Here is a 16,245-nt window from a genome sequence, read left to right as displayed (position 1 = left end):
ACAACCCAGGCTGAATGTATGTAGTGACAACCTGCACAGTAGCTGTTGCTGCTTTAGGATATCTTTGGGGATACTCTGTATAGACCTTGGAAGATATTTGGTAAATACATTTTGATTACTGTGTGCCAGTAAGATGTCAATGTCAAAAACTCTGACACTAGGGTCTGCAGCAGGGCGGGTTTTCTGCTATATAAGGATATATGAAATACATGATTTTGGGGGGGAAAAATGAATATAAGAGGATGGGTTGTTAGAGTTGTGAAGCAGTGAATGATGTGAAGAATATGTACAGGGAGCAACTCTGTGGTTTCCTCATGAGAATGAGGGTACCCACTGTGAAAATAAGCAGCTGCTTTAAAGGAAAGGAAATACTTTTTCTGGCATTGTTCATTTTGATGTTGGAACTCATTGCCATGATATATAGTAGGACCAAAAGTACATACAATATCAGAATAGTTTGGACCAATAGAGTATAGTCTCAGTAAAGAGAGTTAGGTGCAGCATCTGCCTGGGAATTGTTGAATCCCAGCATTCCAGAGACTGGAGGAACATACCAGATAAAGCTCATTGTGTGCTTGCTCTATTTTCTTTGTTATTTCTGTAATCAGCTCCTATGAGCTGCTTTGTGACCTACCTAGACTGGTAATTTTTCACAGTCCATTTTGGGTATGGCAAATAACTTTTTCCCCTCCTCCTGCCCCAGATCTTCATTGAAAGAACTAGTAACAACAAACACTTGAACACGATCAATATTCGACACGTTGCTAACTCGATTCGAACTCATGGAACAGGAATCATGAACACAACAGTGAGTATTCATTGCATAGCTGGTAGTTTGTGGTTTTTTTTGTTTGTGTTTCCTAAATAACACTTCTAACAGTGCACAAAAGTGTACAGTTAAATTTCATGAGTAGTGCATTGAAGCACTGAAGGTTGAACCCCTGCATTTCCTAGTGGCATATTATTATTCCTGACATTCCTTGCCAATTTCATATCTGTGCTGTAACTTTCCTGATCCAATCGCTATACATCCAGTCAGTGTTCCTATATTATTCCCAGGAGAAATCTCCCTGGTTCCACTGCCTGTGCATTTACTTCTCAAACTTTAGGTTGACATTATGCAGCTGTGTTGATCTCCTGCCTTCCTTACCTGGTTTCTTATCCGTGGGAATCCAGAGCTCTTGTGCACTAAGGAAAATACCCAGAGCTGACCGGTCTATTCTGCTCCTTTATCCCTGAGGGCTCTTTCCCAAGGACTCCCCTCCACTAATTCCTTAAACTGCAAGTTTGTTGCCCTGGAATTGTCTTTTTTCTTTGCCTAGCTGAGATCCCCCTCAGGATCCATAATTTCACTAGGACACGATCGTCACAAGTCCACACAGCTGCCAGAGTTGACTTCTCTAATTAGTTGATTTGTGTTGGTAAACGGTGGGTCCAGTAATGTTTCTCTTCTGGTTGGGCTATCACCTGGATTAAGAAAGTATCTGGGACCTGCTCCATGAGCCTCCTGGACTGCTTATAGCTTGCTGTACTGCTTTTTTAGCAGATATTGGAGTGATTTTGGTATTCAAGAAAGATCAAAGCATGCAAGTGTGGTACTTCCTGTAGCTGATGTTGACAAATCTTTCTCACATCCTCCTCTTGATAGGGTGGCCCGTACTGAGCACTGTTTATGATGTTTCCTTTGGCTTGCCCTTAAATTTTCAGCTATAAGTTCTGAACTGTTCATTGCTGCTTTTCAAAGACAAATCCGTGAAATTCATTTGTTGACTTTTTTTTTTGCATAAAAGTTGATCTCATCACATCTCCTTCCTTTCCTGTCCCTTCTGAACAGTTTATAGTCCTGAATTACGGTGCTTCAGTTGTTGCAGGATTTGTCTGGCCAGACTTCAGTGACAGCAATTACATCATACCTTTCTAGTTACAGTGTCTTCTAGCTCCCCTCCTTTACTACCAATGCTGTGTGTGTTGGTATGGAGGTGCTTCTGTTAGGCTGTCAACTGTATCCTGTTTTTAAAGGAGCAAGCCTAAATTCCTCTGAGACATTTGCAAGTGTTTCCCTGTCGCTTCCTAGTACCTCAGCATCCAAAGACTCTTAACAGTTGCTTAAAGCTTCGCCCCCTTCCCCTCCTTAGCTTAGTTTAAAGCCCTCCTTACAAGTCTGGCCACTCATTGACAAGCATGCTCTTCATCCTTGTGGCCGTGTGAATCCCATCAGCTCTCAAGAGACCTGGTTCTCAAAGGTAGATCTATGATCACTGAAGCCAAAACCTTGAGTGTGGGACAAGCTATGCAAGTGTTCAGGGGCTTAAGGTTTTCATGCTTCCTTGCACTATGAAAAATAACTTCCCTTTGTCTATTCTGTGAATGATTTTGTTTGTGAAATAGTTAATCTTGGGGGCTTTGGTCACCCAAAAAACTGTCTTGTTACTTCCTTCATTTCTTAGTGACACAGATTTTGGTGCTTTATTAACTTCTGATCACCAGTAAAGCTGCTTTTGCAGACATGAGAGTAATTGGGATATGTACAGTGAAAGCACGCTCTGTTTTATGGTGGACTACTTTAGACAATTTTGAGGAAGCAAAAAGGTTTGTCAAGGAGTTTGTACAGATTCTGTGACTTGAATGAAGACATTGAATACGTGTGATACTCTTTTCAACTTCAAATGATTGTATTGTTTCAAAAGGACAGTTGCAGGGTATTCCAGACCTAAAATACTTGGCTATGTGGGGAGGTCATCAAAATGAAATAGCTAATTTGTTTCTTGGTTCCTCTGCCCTTTCTGGAAGAGAAGAGTAGGCCTTCCAGGAGGAGTGGTTTTTTTCTCTCTTCTACACCAGTGAAATTAGAGAGGTAGGTTGAGAATAGAGGATTGAAATAAATTGACTAGTTTCCTTTCTTGAAAGTTACATTATCATAAATACAAGTTACTTTGTAAGCCATAGAACAGAGGTCACTAGAGATGCATGTTACTTTACAACTTTCTTGGTTTTACTGTTTTTTTTTATTCCAGGTCAACTTCACCTACCAGTTTTTGAGGAAAAAATTTTATATTTTTAGCCAGTTCATGTATGATGAACATATCAAATCCAGGCTTATCAAAGACATCCGATTCTTCAGGGAAGTCAAGGATCAAAATGATCACAAGGTATAGTAATTTTTTGAATACTTGTGAGTAACCTGTCGAAAAAGTAGCACTGATCTCATGTGCCTGAAGGTACACTGAGCCATAACATTTGAGAACTTTCCTCATAAAAATGACAACTTTTTTCTTAGCAAAATTGAATGTTTTGAATTTCCATGTTTGGGTTGGCTTTGTTTCATTCTGTTTTCTCCATCATTATTTTCTTTACTATGGAATTGGCAAAAGTAATTTTGTCAGTGACTTGAAAACAATGATTTGATGCAGTTGTAGTCTGTTGGAGGACCCTAAACTTGTAATTCAAGTAATGTTTAACAATTGTCAGAATGCAGGGTGATGTGAAGATGTAGCATTTATTCAAATATGTCAAGATTTGGGTACTGGAGTGTAACTTTCTATGCTGAAAAACTGATTTCTTAAAAATATGAGACGTGATGTACTTCAGTCAAATATGCTGTCAGGCTCTTTGTATGTCAGATGCTTATTTCTTCTAGGAATACTTACTTATCCACAGCAATGACTCCATTCCATTCTCCAGATTACAGAAGTGATTTAGTCAAATGATTTTTGTGAACTGGTAGGGAAGGGCAATGTATATAATTAAAAAATCAACAACCAAGCTGAAGGTATGGTGTGAGAATGGACTACAGTGTAAATACAAATGTATTGACGTGATGAAAAAACAGACTTTTTATGGATAGCCAATTCTGACAGTTCTTTACAAATTAATGTATTTTTCTAGTATCCGTTTGAAAGAGCAGATAAATTCAACCGAGGCATCAGAAAACTTGGAATAACTCCAGATGGCCAGAGCTACCTTGACCAGTTCAGACAACTCATAAGTCAAATTGGTATGAAATGTTATCTAAAACAACGTTATAAATGTTAGTAAATGGAAGTACTGGACTTCACTGTCTAGTAACTGAACTCTTAGCACAAGTTAAAATCTAGATACAATTCTAGTCAGATGGAATGTGCTTCAGCTGTAACCTGGGAAAACAGTCTCATCTCATTTCACAGAAATAGGTCTTGCATGTCTTAATCTAAAATGTATCTACAACTTGCATAGAAGCCTGTTTCCTTTAGGTTTTCCTCTTTGTTATTATTATTCCACTTATTGTGGAAGTGGTTTCTATCCAGGTTGAGTATATTTCCCAGAAAACAAAACCAGACCTTCTCATATTTTTCAGGGAGAGGCTGTATATCCAACTGAAGTAACTTTAAGTCATGCATGACACTGATAGCATTTTTGGCCACGGATACTGTGGATGTGTAGGACTGATCAGAACTTGCAAGTGTTTAATCTTCCTGATGGAAAGAGTTTAGCCCTTAGGCTGTCATGCAAGTGAACTCAACACAGCTAGATTATGGATTTATGTTTTAATCTGGACGGACTATTGACATCAGTTTTTGGTGTAATATTTTATTGTGCTTAATTTTCAAAGCAATTTCTTTGTTGAGACCATGTGGCAACTTTAGTTTACATTTCAGATATTGTAGGAAGTCTGAAGTGGATGTATGTTTCTCTCTCTCTCTTTAAATAAAGATTAATTCTTTCCCTGTTTTTTCTTGTTTTTGCAGGCAATGCGATGGGTTATGTGCGAATGATAAGATCTGGTGGTCTTCACTGCTGTAGCAGTGCAATCAGGTACTTTTTTTTCTTTGCTTCCTATTTGTGCTGATATTCCTTGAAAAAGTTCTCACCCATCTGCCACAAATACTTGATCACGTGATACATTTAAGAACTCCGTCTTTATGCCTTTCTTGAAGCTGAATTATCAGAAATAGAGCCTGAACTCAGACCTGGTCAGTCATTGTCATAAAATGCCAAAAAGCCTTCCAATTTATATGGAAATACACTGCGAAGGAGCTAATAGTTCCATGTGTGCAAATCATTAGCTGTTAATCAAGTCAGTAATTCCTGATGTTAATCACTGCAAGATGGTGCATTAAAGGAAAAGTAGGACTAGTCTTGAGGAATTTAAAAATGAATTTAATGTTTGTTTGACACTTCTTTCTGTAGAATTGATTGTCTGCTCGTGTAAGGCCATTGAAAACTAGTGACCATATGTACCAAGAAGTAGATTTCTTGCAAATGTTAGTGAATTTGTAGTTACCTAGGACAAGTACAAGGGAGAGCAGATAGTAGCCTGGTAAAAACAGAAGTATAAACAAGTTTGTGAGTTGAGAAGTGGGCTTAATGGCACTAAGATGGGAGTATGGCAGAAATTATATAATTTTAAGTAGGTTGAGTCCAGAAGATTTTAATTTTATGGTAAATTATGGTAGCTACTCCAGTGAATGTAACCAGTTGAATGTAATGCTAACAAACAGTAAGTTTTCAGGTTTGTTCCTGATCTGGAAGATATTGTTAATTTTGAAGAGCTGGTGAAAGAAGAAGGACTCTCAGAAGAAACGCAGAAAGCAGCAAGGTACCCTCACATCACGCGTCGGGGTCTGGACAAGGGTTGGGAGGGGAGGGTTGTAATTCTAAAAGTGTAAATGCAACTGTTGGTTGCTTTTGTGTGTGTTAAGTTCAACTAATTTTATGCAAAAGTGCTTGTTGAAAGTAGAGAAAAAGAAGTATACTCTTTCAAAACCAAAAAAGAATATATAGCGTTACTTGTAGTCTTGTTACAGAACCTGGTTTCTTGATAATATATTTGATTTGAAGGCTAACAAGTATTCCTCACTGCATCTGACATCTGTATCTTGAATATCTAAGGCCTTATAGGAAAATAATCAATTATTCTGTGGGATTTTTGAGGAAATAAAATGAAACTGTGATGGAAGGTGGCTGTAGAGGCAGGTTGTAATCTTGGGCACAAGTTGGAATATTGGGTTGTAGATGTGGCCAAAGGATAAAGAATGGAATTTTACTTAAGTAAAGGAACTTCTAGGAGAAAACAGGTAACACGTTGCTTGTCCTTTGCAGGCAATTGGACTCTGTCCTCAGTGACCTCACACGTAACTTTGCAGAAGGAACGGAGTACTTTAAAATGCTTGTGGATGTATTTGCTCCTGAATTCCGCAGTCCAAAGAATATGCATTTGAGGAACTTTTACATTATTGTTCCCCCACTGGTTAGTATTGTTACTGTGTGTACCAGCACTTGAAAAAGTCTACAGATTTGTTCAAATATTTTGAATGAGACTGTCAATTACCACATTATGCTTTTTTTTACCTGATTATGAATGGAATTGCTTCGAGCATGGCTTTGTTGGCAGTCATCCATAGCCATGTTTTTCTTGATTTTTACATCAGTTTGTGTTAGCACTCAAAAAGTAACTTCAGAAATTTCTTCAGTAAAATTGTGTCCCTTTCTACTGCAATTAGACTTGCCTTTGTTAATGAGTTTTCTTGTGAGTCAAGCTGAACTGAGTTGATGCGGTTCAGTTTGAAGGCCTAAAGTGGTCTTAACAGCTTCATTTCATGGCATGACATCCTGTTTGTTGTGGTTTTACCCTGGCAGGTAGCTCAGCACCACGCAGTTGCTTGCTTACTCCCCACAAGGTGGAGTGGGAGAGAGAATTGCAAAGATAAAAGTGCAAGAACTCATAGATTGAGCCAAAGTCAGTTCAGTAGGTAGAGCAAGAGCTGTGCACAAAAGCAAAGAAAACAAGGAATTCTTTCACTGCTGCCAGTGGCAAGCAGATATTCAGCTACCTCCAGAAAAGTGAGGCTCATCACACATAACAGTTTATTGGAAAGACAAATAGTACCACTTCACGTGTGTCTCCCTCCTCTTGCTGAGCACGATGCCATATTGTGTGGGATATCCCTTTGGTCATTCTGGGTCAGCTGTCCTGGCTCGTTTTGCACCCCCAGCTCCTTTCTGGCAGTATAAGAAGCCAAAAAGTACTGGGCTTGATGTAAGCACTGTTCAGCAACAACTACAACATTGGTGTGTTATCAGCATTATTCATACCTTAAATCGAGAACACAGCACCATAGTTGCTACTGGGAAGAAAACTAATTTGATTCCAGCTGAAACAAGGGCACCATTTGAGAAACTAACTTTGAAATGGCAGTGTTGCAAATTTTGGACTGTGAGAGGATGATGGTCATGGTGATAGAAGTGAGGGATGGGAAAGGGTTAATACCAAGACTTCTTCCCTTTTTTTTTTCCTTTCCGCATGTGGGATTTCCTTCTAATAAGCACAGTTTCAGGAAAACGCTGTCCATTTTACATGTAAAATGTGTTTCATTGTAGCTAAACTGTGTTTTACTTATGCATGTGTAAGTGTTTCCCAAAATCTATGCTTGTCCTTTTTCTAGGTTTTTGGGTATTTTCATACAAAAATGCCTAATGATGGGAGACACAAACGTCATAGTTTTGGTCAGCTACATCTCTATCTAACCACATGTGATTATCTTTTTTTTAAATTTAATAATACTGTTAAGTCTCCTGATGATTCCAAGACAGCTTTTCACTCTTTCAGACCCTCAATTTTGTAGAGCATTCAATCAGTTGCAAGGAGAAATTGAACAAGAAGAACAAAAGTGGGGCAGCCTTCACTGATGATGGGTTTGCCATGGGTAAGTTTCAGCATGCTGACGAGTCTTTAGGTAAGCCAACACAACTGATGTTTGCAGGAAAAGTTTGTTAATTCTGGGAGTTCCATTTCCCTTAATTTAAATTTGGACTGTCTTGGCTCCAGCACAATGGATTTGTGGGCTTTTTGGTTCAGAATCTCTTCAGTGTGGAATAACTAGTTATGCCAGCAGGTGGTTTTGTCATACATTGGTACTCCCCGATTTCTTTCAAAGCCACAGGCAGTAGATTAGAGTTTATACAAATCTCTGAATATTCTTTATTATGATTTTCTTCCTGTTAGATTTAATTTAAAATCAATTGCAGTTTAAATTCTAACTGCATGAGGATTATTGACTTAAACTGATCCATTAATAACACTCACAAAATGTCTTATAAATTGCATGTTGACTTTGGCACGTTTTTTTTTAATTACCATAGGTGTGGCTTACATTCTGAAGCTGTTGGATCAGTACCAGGAGTTTGATTCACTGCACTGGTTCCAGTCTGTTCGAGAGAAGTATGTGAAGGAAATAAGAGCAGTAGCTAAGCAACAGAATGTGCAGTCAATTAATCAAGATGAAAAGCTGCTACAAACTATGAACCTTACTCACAAGCGACTGGAAGTTTGCTTACAGGTAGAGCACGGGTCTGCTTCTGTTCTGTGTCAGTGCAGTTCTGGTAGCTGTTTTGTGAAGGAACTTGTCAAGAATAAATAACATCGAAACAGCATAAAGCACTGCCTAGTAAAACAATGCAAAAAATGAACATGAAGACTCAGGTGGTGTGCTGTCTGAAGGGGATGGCATAGAATCATAGAATGGCCTGGGTTGAAAAGGACCACAATGATCATCGAGTTTCAACCCCCCTGCTATGTGCAGGGTCGCCAACCAGCAGACCAGGCTGCCCAGAGCCACATCCAGCCTGGCCTTGAATGCCTCCAGGGATGGGGCATCCACAGCCTCCTTGAGCAACGCATTCTAGTGTGTCACTGCCCTCTAAGTAAAAAACTTCCTCCTAATATTTAACCTAAACCTCCCCTGTCTCAGTTTAAAACCATTCCCCCCTGTCCTATCACTATCCACCCTTGTAAACAGGCATACCCCTCCTGTTTATGCACTCCCTTCAAATATTGGAAGGCCACAAAGTCATAAGTGTTTGTGTTATTTGTGTGAGTAAGGAGTTCGAGGTGGTTGGCTGAAAGCCTTTGTCTGCTGGACAAAACTCTTAATGCAACTGAAACCTTAATGTTCAAGTAGGAGAGGATGTTGTAGGGAAATCTTTGTTACAAGAAACACTGTGAACCAAATTGCTTGGGTGTGAATTCTCTGAGTTCATTCAATGCCCACGAACTATCAAACAGAAGAAGAAAAACATATTTGAATTTTCAGGTTCAACTGAGGTGGAAATGCCACCTGTTTCTCCCCTTTGCTTTTGATTTGAGGGGGCTGCGGGACACATCTGCAGGTGTTTGTTTCTAAATAGCCCATTATTACCTTTTGTATTAAGTACTGTTGTTGGTAAAATAGATAAAGCCGGGTATGTCTGCCAACAGCATGCATTGCAGTTCTCTGCTTTACCAAAACCATATCACTGACTGTTGTTCAGTAACTGATTGACCACGCGGCTGTTGACATTATTATTATTATTGGGTTGCATGGTCTTTCTGCAGGCAAACAGTTCCATGATTTCACTGTGGCTGCAAACCTCATATTTGGCCTTAGTAGCATACATATTGCAGTGATGCTGCTTTACTTAAGTTACTCTTTAAAGTTTCTGGCTGACTCATGTCCTCTAAGATGCATATAAGTGGGGTATGAATGGGAAATGATTTTGATACTGAAATCTAATTGCTTTTGATGCTTTTGAAAAATCACATTGCTTTGTATGTGAATTCATTCTTGTGATACACTGACACTCCTCTTCTGTCTTTTTCCTTAGGAATTTGAACTCCTTTATTTTTCATTAAGTAGTGCAAGAATATTTTTCAGAGCAGATAAAACTGCAGCAGAAGAAAACCAGGAAAAGAAAGAGAGAGAAGGTGAGTGAATATTACATATGGAGCACTTTGGTTCTTGAGGGTGTGTTTTCTAGGGAAAATGCTTTCTTCCGTAGCCACTTTCTTGCTATTGGGTTGAACTGGTATTCCTGAGGGAGTTCTGTGGGGTTGAGGATAGTTAAGGAGTTGAGAACACCTCACTGAGACCTTCTTTGGAAAAGTGAAATTTCAGACTGGATTTCTGAGAACAAAACTCGGGGCAGGGAGAACTGCACGCTTGCAGTAATATTAAATTCAGTAACTAAAGCGTCATACTTACAGCTTCATTCCTGATTGTGTTAATGACAGCCTTTGTCTGCAAAACCTTTGCTGATGTAAAACGTAAACTAGTGTTTCTCAGCTGTCATTTAGTAGCTGCTTTACACTTTACATAGGCAGATAATGCAAATACTACATGCATGACTTCTATGTGTTTAATGTTTATGGAGTGTTTTGGTCTACCATTGTGTTACGTTCAAAGGGTAAGGTCTTCATTTGTGCTCTAGTCTCTTGACTTGTCAAATTCCCACACTGGCCATGTTGGGTGCATGCTTGTGTATTCTTCATGAATTATGGGAAACTTTCCTGAGTGTGGGGAAACTCTTCTCCAAGAAATGAGAGGAGTAAGATGTAGAAGTGCAGTTAAGTCACAAGTTGCTTGGAGTCTTGGGTCTCTCACAGCTGAATGTAGCTGTATGTTGAAGAATGCAATTGGCAAATAGTTTTTGTCTGCGGTTCTGACAGTGATGTAAACGATGGTTACCTCCCACATCACTGAGCCAAAACAGTTTGCAAAGAAGAAGTCTTCAGTGTGGATTTACACTTTATATTTGTGGAGTTTCTCACATAATTGTCCTATTCAAAAAGCCATCTTGGAGCATCGTGGTAATGCAGATAAACTGCCTTTGCTTCTTTGGGAGAACATTTGTAGGACAGCAGTTACTTGTACCTCTCACCTCAAACACAGATTTGTTTGTAGGGCCAGGAGTTATCAGATGCTGTCCGTGGTACAGTGCATCAAATGTTTTATGACATCAGCATGCTATACATGTGCTAAGACCTTGTTTTTACTGCCTTGAGTAAAATGTTAACTGTAATCCATATCTCCGATTTCTGTTTTTATAGAAGAATCTGTTAAAGCAAGCAATGGAGATCTTTCCAACTCTACGTCTGCAGATCCTGTTGTGAAATGATGTGGCTGGTATGGGGTGATAATTACTCGAATAACTATCACTAATGCTCTGGAGGGGTAGAAGCTCTTCGTTTGACTTTTTCTATTAAAGCTAACGGAAAATGTACAATAGTATACTAGCATCCAGTTGGGCTAGGTCTGTGTTTGTTTGTTTTTCCTATAGAAACTTCTATTTTTCAGGAGTTATTTATTTACGTTACTAACAGCACTTTCTCTAGATTAAAAATAACTACTTAAAATATAGCTTGGAGGTAATTATTTTGAATTACAGTTGTGCATATCTAAGAAAAAAATCTTTAATTTTTAGATGCTTGCTTGCATCTCTAACAAAACGTTAAAAACAGACACGTGCATCTCATCAACCAGGAGAAGAAAATTGAAGGAAGATGCGTTGCTTATCTGTTGTCCAGATGTTTATGCGCCCCTTTTGTATTTAATGTAGTCACAAATTACACTGTAGCTGTAACAGTGTAGGTTGTGAATGTATGTTGAACCTATTAGACAAAATGGCAGTTCTCATTAATGTGTGTTCTTTTTTTTTCTACAAAGCTTTATTATTAGCATGTTATTTTCACTCTGCAATCAGGGTCCTGCCAGGCGTTTTTCTTCCCCTGTTCTTTTTTTCTCCCATATTTGAGAAAGGGAAAAGCAGAAAAGCTAATGTAATAAACTATTTTTTCACTTCATACCGAAGGTCTGATTTGCATCCACAGAAGTAGGGAAATCAGGAGGCAAGACAGAACCACAGTCAGCTCTTCCTTCCATGACCAGACACTGTGTGATGGGTGTCTGTGACTATTAAGTGATCTTACACTTCATGAATATGTTGTGCCTAACCGCAAGTTTCAGCCTCAAGCCGGTCTTTCTTCGCCTTTGTAGGTCCGTTGTACTGTCTGTGTTGTTAATACAGTCTTACTTGCCTGATGATTAACAATAATTGCACTGCAGGCTTCAGAAGCTGCTGAACACTGTGAGAACTCTGTATAAAATTTAACACCTGTTGATGCCTGTGAGCAGAGGTTCTTAGATTGTGCAAGAGTTGCTCAGATTCCTGACGTAAGTAATTGAAGTTAGCTTAACAGTGAATTCCACTTCCATTAAAAGACTCAGTTGTGTTTTAATCTCACGGAATATAAAACGCTTCTAGGTTTTACTAGCTAGAATAAACCGCTTTAGTCAGTCTGAGAATTATCTTTTGGGTTTTTTTGGCCCTCTGTATTTACTTGACAGTTTTTTCATCTCTTCTAATTACAAAACAGGTGATGTTGTCATACAAATGGCTCAAATTGTTCCACCCGCTCTTTGGCCACGGGTTGGCTAAGATGATTCCTGGCAGGCTTTGATTCACCCTTTCCTGCCAGTGAGTTCAGCATTGAGAGAACTGGGGCAAATGTTTTGGTTGCAACTGGACAGAGAGGGCTGATAAAGTCCTTTCACTGGCTCGGAAAACATGATGCAGAAGTGAGCTGTTGAGATCAGCTGGCCTCGTTCATATTTCTATTACAACTGCAGAGACTGCCCTAACTCATGCTGCATTACTTCATTTTGCTTTTTTTTATTGTCACAGTTTATGTGCACTTTCTTTTTTTTTTGACCAAGTTGTGCCCGCACTGAACAGTTGGAGTAGTGTTGCTGGGAACTGCAGCAGTCTCAGTGCTTCTGCTGGTTGCCATCATGTTGCGGTAGCAATGTATGTATTTCCATGCCCTTGTCTCATCTCAAGTCATGTAAGCTCCAGGCGTGGAGTGGTCCAGCATTATCACTCTTCTGTAGCAATGGCAGAACCACACAGAGCGTTTGTTTTCCTTCAGGATGGACATGCTAGGTAGATAGATGCAGTCAAGTCATGACCTGTGCTCTAATTATTAAAGTCCACATTTGTATTTTCCCTTCTCCTATGATTTTTGGACCGATGGGATCTCAGCTAGGTAACACTCTGCAGTTCATTGTGTGTGTGGTGGTGAACCAACTCATGTCGTTCTGGTGATGGAAATTCTACAAAAGCCTATTTTCATAGAACCTTGATGGATGGTGGGACCTGAATGTATACTGTATCTGGCAAAAGTATATACGTTCATATGAATATGTGCAGTGATAATAGAGCTATTCTTGCTAACAGAGGATTGTAGTTTATTATACTTACACTTTATTGTCACGTAGCAGCATATATATGCAGAAAGCTTTTGTTGCCTGAAATATGAACGAGGTGGGTCCTGGTTTGGGATGGTGCTCCTGTGTCAGTGAGTCACATCAAATCCTCCTCCCACCCCCTGCCCAGCTACCTGGAAGGGGTGCAGAACTCTTGTGGTGCTATTTTCATTGCTTTTACCCTCCTGCTCTGATTATAGGAACAAAATGGAACCCAGTGGGTTGGATGGAGTTGAGGATTGATCTAAAAAGAAAAAAATAAAATTCTCTAAACAAAAGGAACTTGGCTGCTCACTGGAAATTCCCAGAGGTGATGAAGGAAAGGGAGGATGATGAGTTTGCTGCAGGGACATAAAACGAATCTTGGTTGTTTTCCTTCCAGGCAGGCACAGAACAGGCTGAAGGTATCTGCCTTCCTGAGGAGGCAGCTGCCACCGCAGCACCCGCGTGCTTTGTCCTGGGCCAAGGCTGTTCGGGGGAGAAGTGGTGGCAGCAGCTCTCCTGGTGGCCTTGCAGCCTGCTTGTCATGGTGCTGAGCCCTTTTATGCCACAAGCCATAGGGCTGCATAGGAGCAGAGCACAGCTGATGCCCAGAGTTGCATCCGCCCTGATGTCAAAAGGCATTGGTCACTGGTGGTACGGGGTGATGGTCTCAGCAGCCCTATGCTTCATTGGGTTATGTTTAGCTTTGCTTGGAGGGTAGGTTGTAGAGGTCCTCATGAAGTCTGTAATTAGAAGTAAATTTGAGTTTTCATCAGATGTCTGTCAACAGCTCTTCTCAGCTTCTCAGGTACAAAGGACCAAATTTACATTTACATGTTTCCTAACTCATTGTACAGAAGGGTATTTTGTTACCTCAGTCTCTTTGGTGTGTGAGTAGAGTACCTAATGTACATAAAACTGTTAATAAATGTAATTTTCAGAACCTCACTCTTAGTGTCTTCAGTAACAGCACTGCAGGAGGTTTTAATTTCTTTAATAAGACAGCTTCAACTTTTATTGACGAAGGAATGTTTGTGTCAGTTCCCGACAGTTTTCATCCACGGTTCTTACAAACAGTCACCCACCCAACCAGCTCAATGAATTTATTGCATGGCAAACACTGCAAGCTGTGCTCATCCAGCTGCTCTAGCACAGATTGCTTACAGAAAGCCTACATTCCTATTAAGCGCTTGAGATGAGTCAAATGCAGTTGCAAATGTTCAGCTGTTTGTTCCACCTTGATTACTATAAACCATACCCCATACGGCCTCCCCCACCTCTCTCTTCAGTAACTCCCATTTATTTGTTCTTGCCAAGCACAGCTTCTCCTGTCTTCAGGTCAAGCTGGAAGGAGAAAGAAACTTCTTAGCTGGTAGATATGGCTTCTAACATCTGGAGTGTGCAGTGAAACCAGTCCGTGTGCTGCAGCTGCTCGCCTAGCATTTTATTGCTCAGCTTCTGAAAACTGAAGATTGCTGGTAGGCTCCAATGCTGCATGCCACCATCACGTTAAGAGTACGGATTACTTGTCCTACAGGTTCTCTCCACAACTTCTCTTAATTTTAACATCCCTAACCACAGAAAAACTGCACTCGGCCACTGTGCCCCACTGCTGACTGCCTCTGATGTCTGCGTGCCGGCGGTACTTACAGCAGTAAATCGAGGGGGTACGTTATGCCCATTATTTAATGATGGAATGTGAATGCGGTCCCCGAAAAGGTAAGAGTAGGCACTTAGATTTGTTTTGTAAGCTTATTCCAGACGCAATATAAAAATAGATTATATTAATAGGAAAAATTTAGTGTTTAACAAATTGCTCCGTAAATAGGCTAGCACAAAAGATAAATCTTGTTACACTTAAAACTAGGCTAAAAATAACTTCATCTGAAAATAAAGTAAATAGTGCATTTTAAACCTTCATTCAGATGCACGTAATCATGCAAACTATAAAAACTGACTACAGGAAGAAGTTAGAGGCCTGATGCGTTTCCTAAAGGAGCTGACAGCTTGCAACTTGTGCTCATTCCAGCAGCAGTGAAGGCTGCTCCCTGTGAGCCTGGGGAAGTGACGTTAACCCTTTGTGGCTGACAGCTGTGCTGTCTGAGCTGCCAGCAGCAAGGGGCTCATGCTGAAACATTGCCCAAGGCCGCCAGCATCCCAGGCCCACCTCTGCATTACACATTCACAAATGCAAAAATTTCCAAAGGCCGAAGTTCTGCGTTTGTTCACTGCAAAGCCCGAGGAACCTCTGCAAAGATGCTGCCATCCCCCTAGCAGGTGCCAGAAGCTGTGGCCTCACGTGTGCACAGATGACTTAAAAACAGAGATTCTTGGCCAGCCTCCCAGCTTCTCCTTGCTCCCATACAGGCTGGAGGAAACAACAAGAGTTCTTCATGCTTCTGACTCCTCTCCTTCTTCACGTGTGGCTCCATCCTCTTCCGACTGATCGTTCAGCAGCACAAACTTCCCATCGTTTGTGAAGGGCACAGACTTCATTAGCTGAGCTAATGCTTCTGGGTCCTGAAGGAAAACAAAAGTTCAGTAGGCAAAAGGAATCCTTCAGAGGAGCACTTTTTCTCCAGTACATGTTAACACTTTGCAACTTGAGGTTTTCGTGGTGGTGTTTTTGTTTAACCTTTGACAACATTTAACCTAAAGGTTTTAATGGCCATAATTCTGGCTTAAGGTTTTGAAACGTAATCCCTTCCAGCAGAACACCTCTTAGTAAAAATGTCTTTACTTTGAGCCTTATTGTGCTTTTCTTACCTGCCAGTGCTTTAATACTGAAAAACCAGGAGAAAAAACTTAAAAAAACAAGTTCTTATTTAGTGTGCTTACTGCAAGTGACTAAAAGCTCATTTCCACAACTCGTTCTATAGTTGCAGTGGTGAAAACATGCAGGAAATGTGACACCGCTGCAGTAACATCTTTACATGAATGTGTTTATACAACAGGTTGGGTAACGTTGCCGTTTATTTTAAATGGAAAACCTTCATTAATTTTTTGCCTCCCTAAAGGAGAGGAGTTCTTAGAAGTGAAACAATAATGGGTGGAAAAGGCAGAAAACCATGCAGCAAAACAAGCACGTCTGTGAGGAGTCAATAGGCTTACCTTCTGGGCCTCTGCAATTTCTTTCCCCAAGCTAATGGCATAGCAGATCTGAAATCAGAAATGTGGGTAAAGTTCAGGTTTTTGTTATTGGTTTTGC

General features: G+C 40.2%; 2 protein-coding genes across 6 annotated transcripts in view; one reads left to right on the top strand and one right to left on the bottom strand.

Annotated features, from left to right (window-relative positions):
* WASHC4 (WASH complex subunit 4) overlaps nt 1–13,985 on the top strand; it is a 38,999-nt gene extending 25,014 nt beyond the window's left edge. For 2 of the 5 annotated variants that reach the window (XM_004937815.5, XM_040649540.2), the window contains 10 exons: nt 704–808; nt 3,015–3,149; nt 3,886–3,994; nt 4,725–4,791; nt 5,489–5,575; nt 6,079–6,226; nt 7,586–7,682; nt 8,119–8,315; nt 9,619–9,718; nt 10,841–13,985. In XM_004937815.5, coding sequence (XP_004937872.2) covers nt 704–808; nt 3,015–3,149; nt 3,886–3,994; nt 4,725–4,791; nt 5,489–5,575; nt 6,079–6,226; nt 7,586–7,682; nt 8,119–8,315; nt 9,619–9,718; nt 10,841–10,908 — 1,113 coding nt within the window. In that variant the 3' untranslated portion in view covers nt 10,909–13,985. Of the gene's footprint in view, nt 1–703; nt 809–3,014; nt 3,150–3,885; nt 3,995–4,724; nt 4,792–5,477; nt 5,576–6,078; nt 6,227–7,585; nt 7,683–8,118; nt 8,316–9,618; nt 9,719–10,840 lie in introns of those variants that run through there. The other 3 variants (XM_015287824.4, XM_015287817.4, XM_040649550.2) reach the window with 3 other exon arrangements.
* Nucleotides 13,986–14,025: 40 nt separating this feature from the next.
* APPL2 (adaptor protein, phosphotyrosine interacting with PH domain and leucine zipper 2) overlaps nt 14,026–16,245 on the bottom strand; it is a 33,463-nt gene continuing 31,243 nt past the window's right edge. Inside the window, exons 20-21 of the mRNA XM_003640409.6 lie at nt 16,149–16,196; nt 14,026–15,557 (exon numbers count right to left, since the gene is read on the bottom strand). Of these exons, the coding sequence (XP_003640457.1) occupies nt 15,429–15,557; nt 16,149–16,196 (177 nt within the window). The 3' untranslated portion in view covers nt 14,026–15,428. The remainder of the gene's footprint in view (nt 15,558–16,148; nt 16,197–16,245) is intronic.

Source organism: Gallus gallus, chromosome 1 (assembly GCF_016699485.2).
Source record: "Gallus gallus isolate bGalGal1 chromosome 1, bGalGal1.mat.broiler.GRCg7b, whole genome shotgun sequence".
Classification (NCBI taxonomy): domain Eukaryota; kingdom Metazoa; phylum Chordata; class Aves; order Galliformes; family Phasianidae; genus Gallus; species Gallus gallus.
This window is presented reverse-complemented; position numbering and strand designations above follow the sequence as displayed.